At 42.7% G+C, this 15,070-nt stretch overlaps 2 protein-coding genes across 2 annotated transcripts in view; both read left to right on the top strand.

Annotated features, from left to right (window-relative positions):
* lamb2l (laminin, beta 2-like) overlaps positions 1–6,536 on the top strand; it is a 30,611-nt gene extending 24,075 nt beyond the window's left edge. Inside the window, exons 26-34 of the mRNA XM_039007427.1 lie at positions 60–244; positions 675–922; positions 2,155–2,370; positions 2,578–2,722; positions 2,823–3,030; positions 3,234–3,375; positions 3,457–3,633; positions 5,106–5,271; positions 5,615–6,536. Coding sequence (XP_038863355.1) covers positions 60–244; positions 675–922; positions 2,155–2,370; positions 2,578–2,722; positions 2,823–3,030; positions 3,234–3,375; positions 3,457–3,633; positions 5,106–5,271; positions 5,615–5,751 — 1,624 coding nt within the window. The 3' untranslated portion in view covers positions 5,752–6,536. The remainder of the gene's footprint in view (positions 1–59; positions 245–674; positions 923–2,154; positions 2,371–2,577; positions 2,723–2,822; positions 3,031–3,233; positions 3,376–3,456; positions 3,634–5,105; positions 5,272–5,614) is intronic.
* A 1,438-nt stretch (positions 6,537–7,974) lies between these two features.
* Positions 7,975–15,070, top strand: part of lamb2 (laminin, beta 2 (laminin S)) — a 42,359-nt gene continuing 35,263 nt past the window's right edge. Inside the window, exons 1-2 of the mRNA XM_039008341.1 lie at positions 7,975–8,101; positions 8,330–8,410. Of these exons, the coding sequence (XP_038864269.1) occupies positions 8,380–8,410 (31 nt within the window). The 5' untranslated portion in view covers positions 7,975–8,101; positions 8,330–8,379. The remainder of the gene's footprint in view (positions 8,102–8,329; positions 8,411–15,070) is intronic.

Here is a 15,070-nt window from a genome sequence, read left to right as displayed (position 1 = left end):
GACTATGGACTGAGTCATATGAGAAGTCAGAAGTCCAACACGACTATGTGGCATTCCAGAGCAGAGATAGCTCTGACTGACGGCCGTTTGATGGGTGTGGCCCGGGAGCTGAATGGGACAGCGGTGCAGGACGAGGTACTAAGGAGGAACCTGACCCAGATGGAGAGAGAACTCAGGGACCTCAACACCACTCTGATGCACCACCGCCAAAAACAGGAGAACAACATCAGCTCTGGTTTCCAAGGTAACGCCTTCCTCTAGACCCGCTCTTCTTCCCCAGTCACCAAAACAGACACATAGACACATATACACTTGACACTCACACACACATGTACACACAGTCTTGTACAACTAACATTGTGGGGACACACAATTCAGTCTCATTCAAAATACTATTTTCCTTAACCCCTAACCATAAACTTAACCCTTACCCCGAAAACCTAACCTTAACCCTAACCCTAGCTCCTAACCCTAAGCCTAATTCTAACCTTAACCCTATTAGTCCACTTTTTGTTTGTTTACTATTCTTATGGGGACTTCTAGTATAATTAAACACACGCATTAAGATGTAGTGCACATACAAAGGTACCCACACTGGCACACATACACATTTATTTACTCTTCAGTTAGTCTCTTTCATTCATGTCTTTCGCCTTGTTCTTGTCCCGTCCCAGATCAGTTTGACAATGTGAAGAAGTACTACAGTGAGTCCCAGAAGGCTCAACAGAAGTGCAGCTCCTCAGTGTCTGGTCCTTTCAGCCCCGTGGAGGAGTCTAAAGCAACACGCGCACACACCGAGGACCTTCTGAACAAGAGGCGGGATAAGTTCCTGCGCACGGTGGCGGCCCAGAAGAAATCATTGTCAGAGCTGCAGAACAAAGCCCAGGACGTAGACAAGAAAGTCCACCACCTGAGCCACAAGGTACACTCTTAGAAAAGAAGGTGCTAACTATAGCCGTTCAAAAAATGTCCCCAAAAGGGGAACCCTCTGAAAAAAATGTTTTTGTTGGTTCAAAGTAAAACACTTTCACTAATACAAAGTTCTACATGGAATTATTTCACTAATACAAAGTTCTACATGGAATTATTTCACTAATACAAAGTTCTACGTGGAACTCTTTCACTAATACAAAGTTCTACGTGGAACTCTTTCACTAATACAAAGTTCTACGTGGAACTCTTTCACTAATACAAAGTCTTATATGGAACTCTTTCACTAATACAAAGTTCTACGTGGAACTCTTTCACTAATACAAAGTTCTACGTGGAACTCTTTCACTAATACAAAGTTCTACGTGGAACTCTTTCACTAATACAAAGTCTTATATGGAACTCTTTCACTAATACAAAGTTCTACGTGGAACTCTTTCACTAATACAAAGTTCTACGTGGAACTCTTTCATTTTTACAAAGTTCTACGTGGAACTCTTTCAACACAAAAAGGTTCTAAGTATAACTTTTTTCACCACCAAAGGGTTCTTTCTACCTGAAACCAAAACTTGTTATCCTATAGGGACAAACAAATAACACTTTTTTCTAAGAGTGTAGGTGTCACGTTCGTCGTAATGAGGAGACCAAGGCGCAGCGTGATATGACTACATACTATTTTAATAAACGAATAAACACTAAACAAACTAACGTGAAGCTATTTAAACCGAGTGCTGACATGCAACTACGCATAGACAATAACCCACAAAACCAAAATGGAAAATGGCATCCTAAATAGGATCCACAATCAGAGACAACGATAAACAGCTGCCTCTGATTGGGAACCAATTCAGACTACCATAGACCTACATTACCTAGACATACAAAAACCCCATAGATATACAACAACCCTAGACAAGACAAAAAACACACATACCCACCCTCGTCACACCCTGACCTGACCAAAAATAATACAGAAAACATAGACAACTAAGGTCAGGGCGTGACAGTAGGGGGCTGTAGGGGACAATGTAGTGGGGTCTGTATCCTAAAGGGAAGCTAGTCGCCTTTCTTAGCAGGACGGTCATCCCTGTCACATAGAGCTAACTGTCAGACCTGTCATGATTTCACTAGTGACAACTGTTACACTATCCCTGCCCTAGATATGTTCCCTGTAGCTCTCTGTGTCTGACTCTGACCCTGCCTGTGTTGTTGTTTTTCTTCCAGGTATGTGGTGGCCATTCCAATGCCAGCTCCAATGGCAAATGTCACGACAGCCCATGTGGGGGTGCTGGTTGTCGTGACAATGACGGTCGGCGAGTGTGTGGAGGGGACGGGTGTGACGGGACTGTTAGCGCCTCCCTAAAGGGACTGAAACATGCCAATGATGTCACAGACAACCTGACTACTGCCAGTGAGGATCTCCAGGGTATGGCTAAGAAGGTCTGTCTGCCTAAATATCTCACATGTACTATACCTCTGCATGCATGTACTGTATCTCAGTATAAGCTGAATCGCTGCGCAAAATCTGCCATTTAACTTCTCTAAAAGGGGATGTATTATGTGTTTGTCAGCGCTCTTGTGAGTGTAAGCTTAGCATGTTTTGTATATGTGTTGCATATACCGTAATCCCCAGTTTTATGTTTCCAGCTCCAGGACATTGCTATGCTGACCCAGGATGTGAAGAATCAAGCCATGGACACCCTGGACAAAGCCCAGAAGAAGAAGGACTTATTTGAAAACTCCAATAAAAAACTCAAGGAATTCATTCAGAAGATCAAAGATTTCCTGACTGGTTTGTTAATGCCAGTAACCTTTCAGATAACTTCTCTCTGTGGACACGTCTTATGATATGAAATTGATCATGGTCCTTCTCCACTGTGTGTTGTGTACAGAGGAGGGTGCGGACCCAGAGAGCATAGAGAAGGTGGCTCAGCAGGTGCTGGCCATATCTCTTCCTGTCAACAGAACCACTCTGGACAGCATGGTCCAGCAGATTAAAGACAACATTAACAACCTGACAGATGTAGAGGGGGTCTTCAACCACACCTCCCAGCAACTCCACCAGGCCAAGGAGCTGCTCAACCGAGCTAAGGATGCCAAGTAAGACAGAGGGAGAAAGAGGCAAATAGAGGCCTATTAGACTTAGACGTATAGACTCCTACGTCAATGATGATGATCTTTGTCTGTTCACCAGTAGTTACTCTGTTATTAGCCTATGTGATAGAACATGGGACATGCACAGACAGTGTTTTCATAGAACAGCAGAGCTCTCGGTCTCACACATGTCTTGTGTGTGTTTGAAGGACACGAGCAGAAGGAGTGAAGGACACAGCCAACATGACTAAGCAGGCGTTGGATGCGTCTGAAAAGGCTATTCAGAAAGCAACCAAAGCCCTGGCCCACGCTCTGAACAACCTGAACAGCACCAGGAACACCACCGCAACGGTACACTACTGTCCACAGCCACACCACAGTGTGTGTGTGTGTTTTTCATTCTGTTATCTATCTTGTTGTGTCCCCGTGCAGGTGGAGGAGAAGCTTCAGGATCTGGAGGTCAAGCAGATGGATGCTATGATGCGACTGGCCAACCTGTCGATGGGGGTAGAGGCACTAAAAACTAAGACCGATCAGAACAGGGAGATGGCCCAAGATGCCAAGAACCAGGCCGAAAATGCCACTAATGCAGCATCGGGACTGAAGCAGGTGTGTGTGTGTGTGTGTGCGTGTGCATCCGTGACTGTGTACTTGCCTGCGTGCTGGCATAAGTGTGTGTTTGGATGAGTGTGTCCTGGTTGTGGTCCTCCATGCTTTTTTGTGACCAACCTTTTATTTAATTGAGTCTTTATTTTTAAAAGGGGGGCGGTTACAGGTACCAAAATAATCAAAGAAATACATACAAAGATATCCCTAAGTGTAAAACTAATTAAGACTCAATAATCCATGCTTTTGTTTAATGCTATGAAGTCCGGAAGTTGTGGGCGGAGCTAGAACGTTTACTGTCAGAAGTATTACAATGTAAACTTGGAATCCGTCTGTCTTCAAGACATGGCATATGGGGGTGTAGTGAGATACCCAATGGGCTGGACGATTATCTTCTGATAACTCATCTGGAAAAAATATATATGAAAAACGTGTAAATCAATCAATCCGCCATCGTTAACACGATGCAAAAATCGAATGATTTACTATTGAAATAGCATGGGCGACAGAGAAAAAAAATTATACAATTTCAAGCCAAGTGACAAACAATAATGCAGACACTAGGGATGAGGTGGTGAGCATGCAGGTCTGGGCGGAGGAGATGTAGTCATTGTTTGTGTGTCTGTTAGTTGTTATTCGTTTTTATAAGTTTGTACCCGGACCATACTTTTTTAATGGCTAGCTTAGAATATGAGCTTTCCAAAAGTAGTTTATATATTATATAGATCAGTCCTTTCGGCAGCCCAGATAATTTATTTATAAATCCCATCATTGGAGGGTTCAGTAGTTGGGTTCCCCAAGGGACTCCATAAACCAGCATAGCTCACCTACGTTGTAAATATATAAAAAAGGATTTGCCTGGTAATGTGTATGTCTTTCAAATCTTGGAATGTTCTCAACCATTACTGTCCATGATGTCAGCAAGGGTACGGATTCCACATTTGGACCATTGGGAGGATGTAAAAGGCCGCTCTCCAGGTCACAAGGCATTATTGTGAAATATTGTAGTATGGGCATGCCATTTTGATTCCCAGTTACATTGTTTTTCAATTTGCGCCAAAAATAAATTGTGTGAGCAATAATAGGACCAAAGCGTCGTTTACATATGTTAAGGGATATACAGTGTCAGTGAAGAGCACCTCTTCCAGAGCAATAAGAGACACCATATTTCTCTCCATACTCAGGGGGCAGAAGAATCATGTCTAAATCGATTTAGGAAGAGCCGAGATTTAAAGTCTGGTACAGATAGTCTTCCTGCGTCTTTCTCTATTTGTAAATGTGTTCATTTTATCGTTTACCTTGCCATATCCATTTATAAACCACACTATGAATTTTATCCCAATAGCCAGAAGGGGGAGCCATGGGAAGCATTGAACTACAGAAATTCAGCCGTGGCAATCTATTCATTTTGACAATAGATATCCATGTGGTCCTGCACGTTGACTTGTTGCTCTATGTGTCTGGTTGTGCTCCAGAGGCTGAATGAAACGGAGGATCGGTACAAGGAACTGCAGATGAAGGTGGACTCTCTGGGTGGGGCCTCGGGGGGCCTGGGGAACGTCAAACAGAGGGCCAAGGAGATCAAGAAGGAGGCTGAAGACCTGCTCACTAAGGCCAACAAGGGCATAGAAACGCTACGGAGTATGTAACGTTACTGTACTGCCCTCTGAAGCGTATGATACAGAATACATACTCAACAGGTGTAGATAGAGCAGTATGAATCCATAAAGAGTAATCATGGTTAAGAGTAGTCCATGGCCAAAGGATATCAACATAGTGTCTTTGGTTTTGTGTGCAGATGTGGTCGTAACTGGATGTTCTCTACATAGTGCACTATTTTTGACTAGGGCCCATAGGGCTCTGCTCAAAAGTAGGGCATTATATAGGGACTAGTGTGCCATTTGAGACGCAGCTAAGCTTTTCAAAGAATGTCCCTCTATTGTTGTCTTCCTATAATCTGTTCTCTGTTGTTCTGTTGTTTCAGAGCTTGAGAAGAAGTTCCGTAATAATGAGCAGAAAATGCTGGACCAGCAGACCGAGTTAGGAGAGCTGGAGAGGAACGCCACGGAAGCACGGGAGGCCATACGAAAGCAGGTGCAGACATACAACAACTGTAACTGATCATGTGGATTGAACGATGTAGGAGAGAAAAACTGTATTCATGAAAATGTACCACTGGTGCTTCATTCCCATTCTCTCTCTGTCAAATTTGAAATTAATTTAATAAAAAATATTATCACAAAAAAAGAAGAAATACGGCAACTGTTAGTGACGGGAGGAACACTGGGTCATGTGTACTGTACAGCTGTAGTCTGTTAGAACATAGCAGGGAGCTCCTTCTGATGTTGTGAATATGCCAGTAAAACTGTCAGTAGAACTGTCTGCACTACATAGGTCATCTGCTTCTGTTAGTAACTCCCAATCATTCATTTCATGGTTTTGACATTTGCCATCTGCACAAGTTTGTTGTGTAGCTATGTCTTGAACACGACACCTGGATATGGACCAATTAAACATGTTTTGTGTTCCAAGGTAGATTGACTTTTGAATTAATTTAAGAAAAGAGATCAGAGAGAATGTTTTACAGAGGAATATGTTCTTTTGACCAATTAAATGCCATTTCAGGAATTATTTTTGATTTATTTTGACTACAGTACTTATATGTACAATATGACATACATATCGAAAAGGAATACGTGATACCTAGGAGTGACAGATGTTACTTTTTTGTTGTTGTAACCAAGTATGGTCTTGATTCAGAAAATACTTTTTCGTCAGCCACACATATACATTACACACAAAAACAAACACACGCACGGTCGCTCACACAAACAAAACTTCAGACCCATTGATGTATAATTGAAACAGACGTCTATGAAAAATAAATATACATTTGATATAATGTTGAAGTTTTTTGTTGGGCATGTTATGATATGTAGTTCAGGCACATAGATGGACACCATACTAGTGTGTAATGAGTATTACCCCTCATCCCCAGGGGGCAGCACCAACTGCTTTAGATCATGTGCTCTGTCAGAAAGCCTTGATAATTACTCAGGTGTGGGAGATCAGGATTTTTGTAAGAGGAGGATGTTTCGTTGTTGAGATGAGGCCAGAAGCCTTTCGGCCAGCCTTTGTTTGTTTCATTCTTTGTGTTAGTTAACCTCATATGTTGGATGGGGCTTTTTGTAGTTTGCTTCTCCATTGCTACGTTGTGAGAATGCATTGAGGCTTCTACCTACCTCAACTGTGTGTGTGTCTTAACGTTCAGTGTGCATTAATTGTGCGCATTGAGTGAAAATTCTCTCCCTCCCCCAGTCCTGAGAGAGAGCGATGCGCGCTACATAGTGGCCCAGGTTTAGGGGTTACAATAAAAAGCTTGACTGTCCACAGAGAGCGTATGTAATATCACAAGTTGACGATATATCCAGAGGCATGTTTCAGGATGTGCTAACATTGTTACATACACTGTATGTTGTCTAACCGAATAGCCTAATAGAGATCTATAACATGTGTAATCATAAGATGCAATGTTGTTTTCTGTCTGAAAACATGTTCAAATCATTCAAATGCATGTAGGAATTACAACCAAATGAACAGGATTTTTCCACCTGTTGTTAGGAAGGAGCATGGTCTGGTGATGGTTAACCTAACATAGTAGGCCTAACAAGACACCTGAGCGGAATCCCCACTTCCGTTTTTTCAGGGAAAACAAGTTAGGTTGAAAATACTGTATCCCTGAAACCTGGAAACATCTGCTTTTTTTAAAGCCAGCTGAGAGTGGGATGGTAAGTGTAGTGGGTTGTTATGTGCGCAGCATGGATTGTTCACTGAAGCAATCAAAGGGAACCTAATCCGTTCTCCCCAGAGCGCGCATTCCTGTTTCCAAGGCGCACATCTATCCTCTCTGACAGACACTAGGGTCTTCTGAAAACCGGTGGTGGACTTTACACACTACTTGAATTAACTTCACTAACTTCTTACAAGGTACAGACTCGGCAGCCAAAAGCATCTGAGTCTACTGTCATTATATGTGTATCAATCATGGCAAAAGTATTATCTGAATATTAAGCCCACTTTTGATTTGATCAAAGTCACACGTTCATGCAGCATCGAGTCTAGTCAGTGATTCCCGTATTAAGAATGTTTATGTTGATCGTAGTCATAATTCATGTTAAAACCGTTTAATAGTGGATTTTGCTTTGATGTTATTACACTACAATAAGCAGTCAGAAGCGCTCTAGGGTCCATTCCTACGAAACGAGGCTCCGCTGCGGAGTTTCCGTCAAACGAGACTCGGGACAGAATTTTGGAGAGCGGTCGTCAGATATCAAATACTTTGGAGAGTGGTGGTCAGACTTCAGATAATACTGCTAACTCCGCTCAAACTCGCATCAAATGAAACAGGGGGAATCGTATGGATTCGTGTTGATTTAAGAGACAGGGGGATCAAACATACTAATATTAAAGTGTAAGTGTATTTTTTTAAATCTCTCTGACATTGTTTATTATAGTTTAACTATGCTATTAAACCTACTTTCCAACTAGTAAACTTTATTTTCTAATGCCGTATCATTTTTTAAAAGTATTTTTCTTTTTAAATAAATAAGTGCAGAATCAAAACAGCTCCGTCTTTTTTAATGATTGAGTTAACGTGTGACAATATTCATACCAGGCTATTTCTACGTAACATTTTCAGGCTGAATCTACTGTACAAGTCAAAGGGGACTGACCCATGAACATAAAACCATGCACGCGTCACTGGTAATGTTCATATGTGGTAAGTAGCCTTGTGCACAGTGCTTTGAAGGCAATGAACATATTCCTATAACAACCAATAGCTTAATGATGCAATGAAAAGGGCATGAGTTGAGAACTGCTCTGTGGTTGTGTCTTTGTTGAATAGATGTGTTGTGAACTTGTGATGCAGACTTTGTACTTTACAATCACAGCAAAATGTGTGTACCTCAAGCATTCATCATTTAAACAAATGGACAGATGCTGTACATGGCTGATGGTTGGGACAAAGAGAGAGGCAGAGGGTTGTTTACTGTCTCCAGCTCTGAGACAAGATAGCCTGCTTCTTTTGGGGGATTTCCTCTCTTCTTTGGAGGTTACTTCACTGTTCACAACCAGGCAACTGTTCTTGGTGTTAAATTCCCCTCCGGACCTTCCTGGGTGGTGTTGGAGGTCCTTGGGAGGCTCTGCGCTGTGGGGAGGCTAACCATCAACTCTGTTTATGGTCCTCTTAAAACAGCCCAGCTGAATCCGCAAATAGAGACAATCCATACCCCCCTAGGACAGCATCACTCTGTGTGTGTGTGTGTGTGTGTGTGTGTGTGTGTGTGTGTGTGTGTGTTTATGAGGGGTGATTGGGTGGGATTGGAGGTTAATAGGGCACGACAAAGTTCTCCGAAAAATAGATTCCCTCGCATTTAGATGACATCATAATGGTACCTGATTGATTTGGTTGTGTACAGTTTTTAATCTATAGGCCATATACCAGCTAATTCATGTTTGCCATAGGGGTTATGCAGTTTGTTGTTGCTCTTCCTAACATGTTGAAGCTTTATTTAAACCTTCAGCTGAGGACAGGTCCTTGTTAGAGGATTCTACCTATGAGTGTTGTCTACCCAGCAGCCTGTCATTATAGAGATACAGAGTGACCTCCTGGAGGTCAGGGTTCATTTCCATCCCCTCAGGTCATGGGCCAGACTAGGTTAATTGCTCTACATGAGTGGGTAAAAGGGCCGGGCTGATCACAGACAAGGCTCAGCTCTTCTCTTGCTCCTCCTCTCCTCTCCCTTTCACTTGTCTCCTCTCTTCTCCTCCTCCTCTGAAGATGCTATAGGATGAGAGGGCTGGAGATTTTAAAGAGCAGTGGGGGGGTGGGGAGGGGTGTATCTATTTTCTATTGGTCATTGCTGGCAGCTGAGGCTCCTGTCTCACCCTCTAAATTTAACTGGAGGTCTTATGGGTGGGACCACTGCTGATTGACAGCTAGTGAATGACAGGCTGTGGTGAAATGGTGGTTATAATCATTGGGTCATTTGTAACACTAGTCTCCACCCAAACATTGTGAAAAGACTAGCAGGTGATTTTACATGTGAGCCCCTAATTTAGTGATTTGTCAAACGTTATCAGCAGCAGTGTTAAGAAAGACCCTGAACAGAGATGTTCGTTACTGTAGAGAGAAAGGAGAGAAGAAAAATAGGGTTCCAAAAAGGCTGAACAAACTGTGTTTTTTCAAATAAATCTTCCTCTGAAAGGCTGTACGCTGGTGATGAGTGATTAGGCTCACATGAAAAAGGACAGAAGCTTTGCTTAAACTATAGAACTAAATCCTGTCTTACACAGCATTCTCATAGTCTCCTGGAGCACTGGTGTGTATTTTTTTTGTGCTATCGTTGCTCTCCATAGACGTGTGTGTGTGAGTGTGAGTGACTGAGGGCGGGCGAGCAGGTGAGCGACAGGCACGGTCTGGCGCCCAGGGGTGGGAGCTGTGTGATCCTGAGCCCCTCTGTGAGCAGAGACTCCGGAACTTGGTGGATTCCAGAACAATGGGCCAGTAAAAGCCAACTGCCACAACCAGAGGGAGAGAGAGAGGAAGAGAGAGAGGGAGGAGAGAGAGAGAGAGAGGGAAGGAGAGAGAGGGGGGGGAAGGAGAGAGAGAGAGAGAGAGAGAGAGAGGGAGGAGAGAGAAAGAGAGAGGGAAGGAGAGAGAGAGAGAGATAGGTTTCCCTCCCGTGGGCAGGGACTTTTCTTTGTGAAAGGAGAAGGAGGAGGAGACTGGCATTGTTGGTATCCACATGTTTAATCTGACCCCAGTGTAGTTCATATACACTGAGTGTACAAAACATTAGGAACACCTTCCTAATATTGAGTTGCATCCCCTTTTCCCTCAGAACAGCTTCAAATCCACAGGGATGCTGGCCCATGTTGACTCCAATGCTTCCCACAGTTGTGTCAAGTTGGCTGGATGTCCTTTGGGTGGTGGACCATTCTTGATACACACAGGAAACTGTTGAGCGTGAAAAACCCAGCAGCGTGGCACTTAAATATTTTGTCTTGCCCATTCACGCTCTGAATGGCACACATACACAATCCTTGTCTCAATTGCCTCAAGGTTTAACAGTCCTTCTTTAACCCCGTCTCCTCCCCTTCATCTACACTGATTGAAGTGGATTTAACAAGTGACATCAATAAAAGATCATAGCTTTCACCTGGATTCACCTGGTCTGTCATGGAAAGAGCAGGTGTTTCTATAAAAAAAAATTACACTCAATGTATGACTATCATCTTAGATTACCACAGTGCCTATTGTGGACTGTGTTTTGGGGCTTGTATGTCATCGATAATGACTGGTTGTTAGGGTTAAGTTGAGGTTGTGTACAACGTGAGTGCACTCGAAGTTAAGAATATAAACACAATGCGACACGTAAAAGTTAGGATTGCTTCCTACCAGTTGTCACTTGAAACAGTGGGTGTATGTTTGAAGGTTAGTATTTCTATATGTTCTACCTTGCCCTTAGTCTCTCCGCTGGCCATAGCCCCGTCTTGCTGTGGGCTTGCATGTAAAAACCTGATAAGATCATGTGTGTTTCTCAAGCTTTAACCACAGTGCCCACGGTGTTCCCATTAGCTGGTTCTCTACTCTGCAAATATCATTTTGCTAGGAAAGAAGCACTTCCTCTACATACTCTGATGGGCTGCTTTCTCTTCTAATCTTACTCTAAGAAACAGAACAGACATGGCCCCTGGTGAGGGGAGGAGAAAGCCTGGACTGTGTGGCCCCTCCAGGCCTGTCCAGCTTCTGCCTCTTCATCTCACCGCTGTATATATCAACAGCCAAGCTCTTTGCATAATGACAGGTTCTGTCGTGCATCTCGTTAAAAAACACTCAAAGGCAGTTACTCACGCACCTGTATTTAAAGCAATCTGCAGTTGGTATATCCATTTTTGAACTTATTAATTAAAGATATGTACCCATTGATTCTTGAAGAATATAACCTATAAATGCCTCATGAGTTTAGTTCTACTGTTGTAACCTGTCAGAACCCAAAATATAAGCTTGTTTTACACCAATATTTGTAAACAAAGTACATATAAACAAACACAATATAGCCTCAGAATATGGTTAAAACTATAATGTTGATATCATAGATGCTCAATCCTTGCATCCATAGCTCTGACTATACATTTGAGAGGTTGTATTTCTCCAGCCCCATCCCTCAGCTTTTTACACAAACGAGTGGTGAGAACGCTTTGTTTTTGTTTAAAATCTCATTTTAATTGTCACATGCTTCGTTAACAGGTGAAATGCTTACTTACCAGTCCTTCCCAACAATGCAGAAGAAACAAAATAACTCATAATAGTAATATTAATAAATAAAATATTAACTTTTTTAAAAACTAAAATCATTATATACACACACACGACCAAAAGTATGTGGACACCTGCTCGTTGAACATCTCATTACAAAATCATGGGCATTAATATGGAGTTAGTCCCCTCTTTGCTTCTATAACAGCCTCCACTCTTCTGGGAAGGCTTTCCACTAGATGTTGGAACATTGCTGTAGGGACTTGCTTCCATTCAGTCACAAGAGCATTAATGAGGTCGGGCACTGATGTTGGGCCATTAAGGCCTGGCTCGCAGTCGGCGTCCCAAATTATCCAAAGGTGTTCAATGGGGTTGAGGTAAGGGCCCTTTGCAGGCCAGTTAAGTTCTTCCACACCGATCTCGACAAACCGTTTCTGTATGGACTTCGCTTTGTGCACGGGGCATTGACATGCTGAAACAGGAAAGGGCCTTCCCCAAACTGTTGCCACAAAGTTGGAAACACAGAATCGCATGGAATGCCATTGTGTGCAGTAGCGTTAAGATTTCCCTTCACTGGAACTAAGGGGCCCGAACCATGAAAAACAGCCCCAGACCATTATTCCTCCTCCACCAAACTTTACAGTTGGTACTATGCATTGGGGCAGGTGGCGTTCTCCAGGCATCCGCCAAACCCAGATTCATCCGTCTGACTGCCAGATGGTGAAGCGTGATTCATCACTCCAGAGAACTCGTTTCCACTGCTCCAGAGTCCAAAGGCAGCGAGCTTTACACCACTCCAACCGACGCTTGGCATTGCACATGGTGATCTTAGATTTGTGTGCTGCCACTCGGCCATGGAAACATATTTCATGAAGCTCCCGACGAACAGTTCTTGTGCTGACGTTGCTTCCAGGTGCAGTTTGGAACTCAGTAGTGAGTGTTTGCAACCGAGGACAGACAATTTTTATGCACTACGCACTTCAGAACCCAGCAGTTCAATTTTCTGAGCTTGTGTAGCCTACCACTTCACGGCTAAGCCGTTGTTGCTCCTAGACGTTTCCACTTCAACATAACACCACTTACAGTTGACCGGAGCAGCTCTAGCAGGGCAGACATTTGATGAACTGACTTGTTGGAAAGGTGGCATCCTATGACGGTGCCATGTTGAAAGTCACTGAGCTCTTTAGTAAGGCCATTCTACTGCCAATGTTTGTCTATGGAGATTGCATGGCTATGTGCTCGATTTTATACACCTGTCAGCAACGGGTGTGGCTGAAATAGCCAAATCCACAAATTTGAAGGGGTGTCCACATACTTTTGTAAATATAGTGTGTGTATACAAACAGTTGAAGTCAGAAGTTTACATACACCTTAGGCAAATACATTTAAACTCAGTTTTTCACAATTCCTGACATTTAAGTAAAACTTCCCTGTTTTAGGTCAGCTAGGATGACCACTTTATTTTAAGAATGTGAAATGTCAGAATAATAGTAGAGAGAATGATTTATTTCAGCTTTTATTTCTTTCATCTAGTGGGTCAGAAGTTTACATATACTCAATTAGTATTTGGTAGCATTGCCTTTAAATTGTTTAACTTGGGTCAAACGTTTCAGGTAGCCTTCCAAAAGCTTCCCACAATAAGTTGGGTGAATTTTGGCTCATTCCTCCTGACAGAGCTGGTGTAACTGTGTCAAGTTTGTCGGCCTCTTTGCTCGCAAACGCTTTTTCAGTTCTGCCCACAAATTCTCTATAGGATTGAGGTCAGGGCTTTGTGATGGCCACTCCAATACCTTAACTTCGTTGTCCTTAAGCCATTTTGCCACAACTTTGGAAATATGCTTGGGGTCATTGTCCATTTGGAAGACCCATTTGCGACCAAGCTTTAACTTCCTGACTGATGTCTTGAGATGTTGCTTCAATATATATAAATTACTTTCCATCCTCATGATACCATCTATTTTGTGAAGTGCACCAGTCCCTCCTGCAGCAAAGCATCCCCACAACATGATGCTGCCACCCCCGTGCTTCGCGGTTGGGATGGTGTTCTTCGGCTTGCAAGCCTCCCCCTTTTTCCTCCAAACATAACGATGGTCATTATCTTCAAACAGTTCTATTTTTGTTTCATCAGACCAGAGGACATTTCTCCAAAAAATACGATCTTTGTCCCCATGTGCAGTTGAAAACCGTAGTCTGGCTTTTTTATGGCGGTTTTGGAGCAGTGGCTTCTTCCTTGCTGAGCTGCCTTTCAGGTTATGTCGATATAGGACTCATTTTACTGTGGATATAGATACTTTTGTACCTGTTTCCTCCAGCATCTTCACAAGGTCCTTTGCTGTCATTCTGGGATTGATTTGCACTTTTCGCACTAAAGTACGTTCATCTCAAGGAGACAGAACGCATCTCCTTCCTGAGCGGTATGACGGCTGTGTGGTCCCATGGTGTTTATACTTGCGTACTATTGTTTGTACAGATGAACGTGGTACCTTCAGGTGTTTGGAAATTGCTCCCAAGGATGAACCAGACATTCTGAGGTCTTGGCTGATTTCTTTTGATTTTCCCATAATGTCAAGCAAAGAGGCACTGAGTTTGAAGGTAGGCCTTGAAATACATCCACAGGTACACCTCCAATTGACTCAAATTATGTCAATTAGCCTGTCAGAAGCTTCTAATGTCATGACATCATTTTCTGAAATTTTCCAAGCTTTTTAAAGGCACAGTCAACTTAGTGTATGTAAACTTCTGACCCACTGGAATTGTGATACAGTGAATTATAAGTGTAATAATCTGTCTGTAAACAATTGTTGGAAAAATTACTTGTGTCATGCACAATGTAGATGTCCAAGCCGACTTGCCAAAACTATAGTTTGTTAACAAGACATTTGTGGATTGGTTGAAAAACGAGTTTTAATGACTCCAACCTAAGTGTATGTAAACTTCCGACTTCAACTGTTAATATATATATATATATATATATATATATATATATATACACACATTATATATCTTCTGCTGATTGCCGCTTTAAGAGTGGCCATGAAGTTCATTGCATGGTGCCTGAGGAGGACAGTCAGTCAACCAATGTCCCTCTAACATCACCCTCCCTTTCCCTACACAGTC

Source organism: Salvelinus namaycush, chromosome 14 (assembly GCF_016432855.1).
Source record: "Salvelinus namaycush isolate Seneca chromosome 14, SaNama_1.0, whole genome shotgun sequence".
Lineage (NCBI taxonomy): Eukaryota > Metazoa > Chordata > Actinopteri > Salmoniformes > Salmonidae > Salvelinus > Salvelinus namaycush.
Note: the sequence above shows the minus strand (reverse complement) of the source record. Positions and strands in the feature narration are given on the sequence as shown.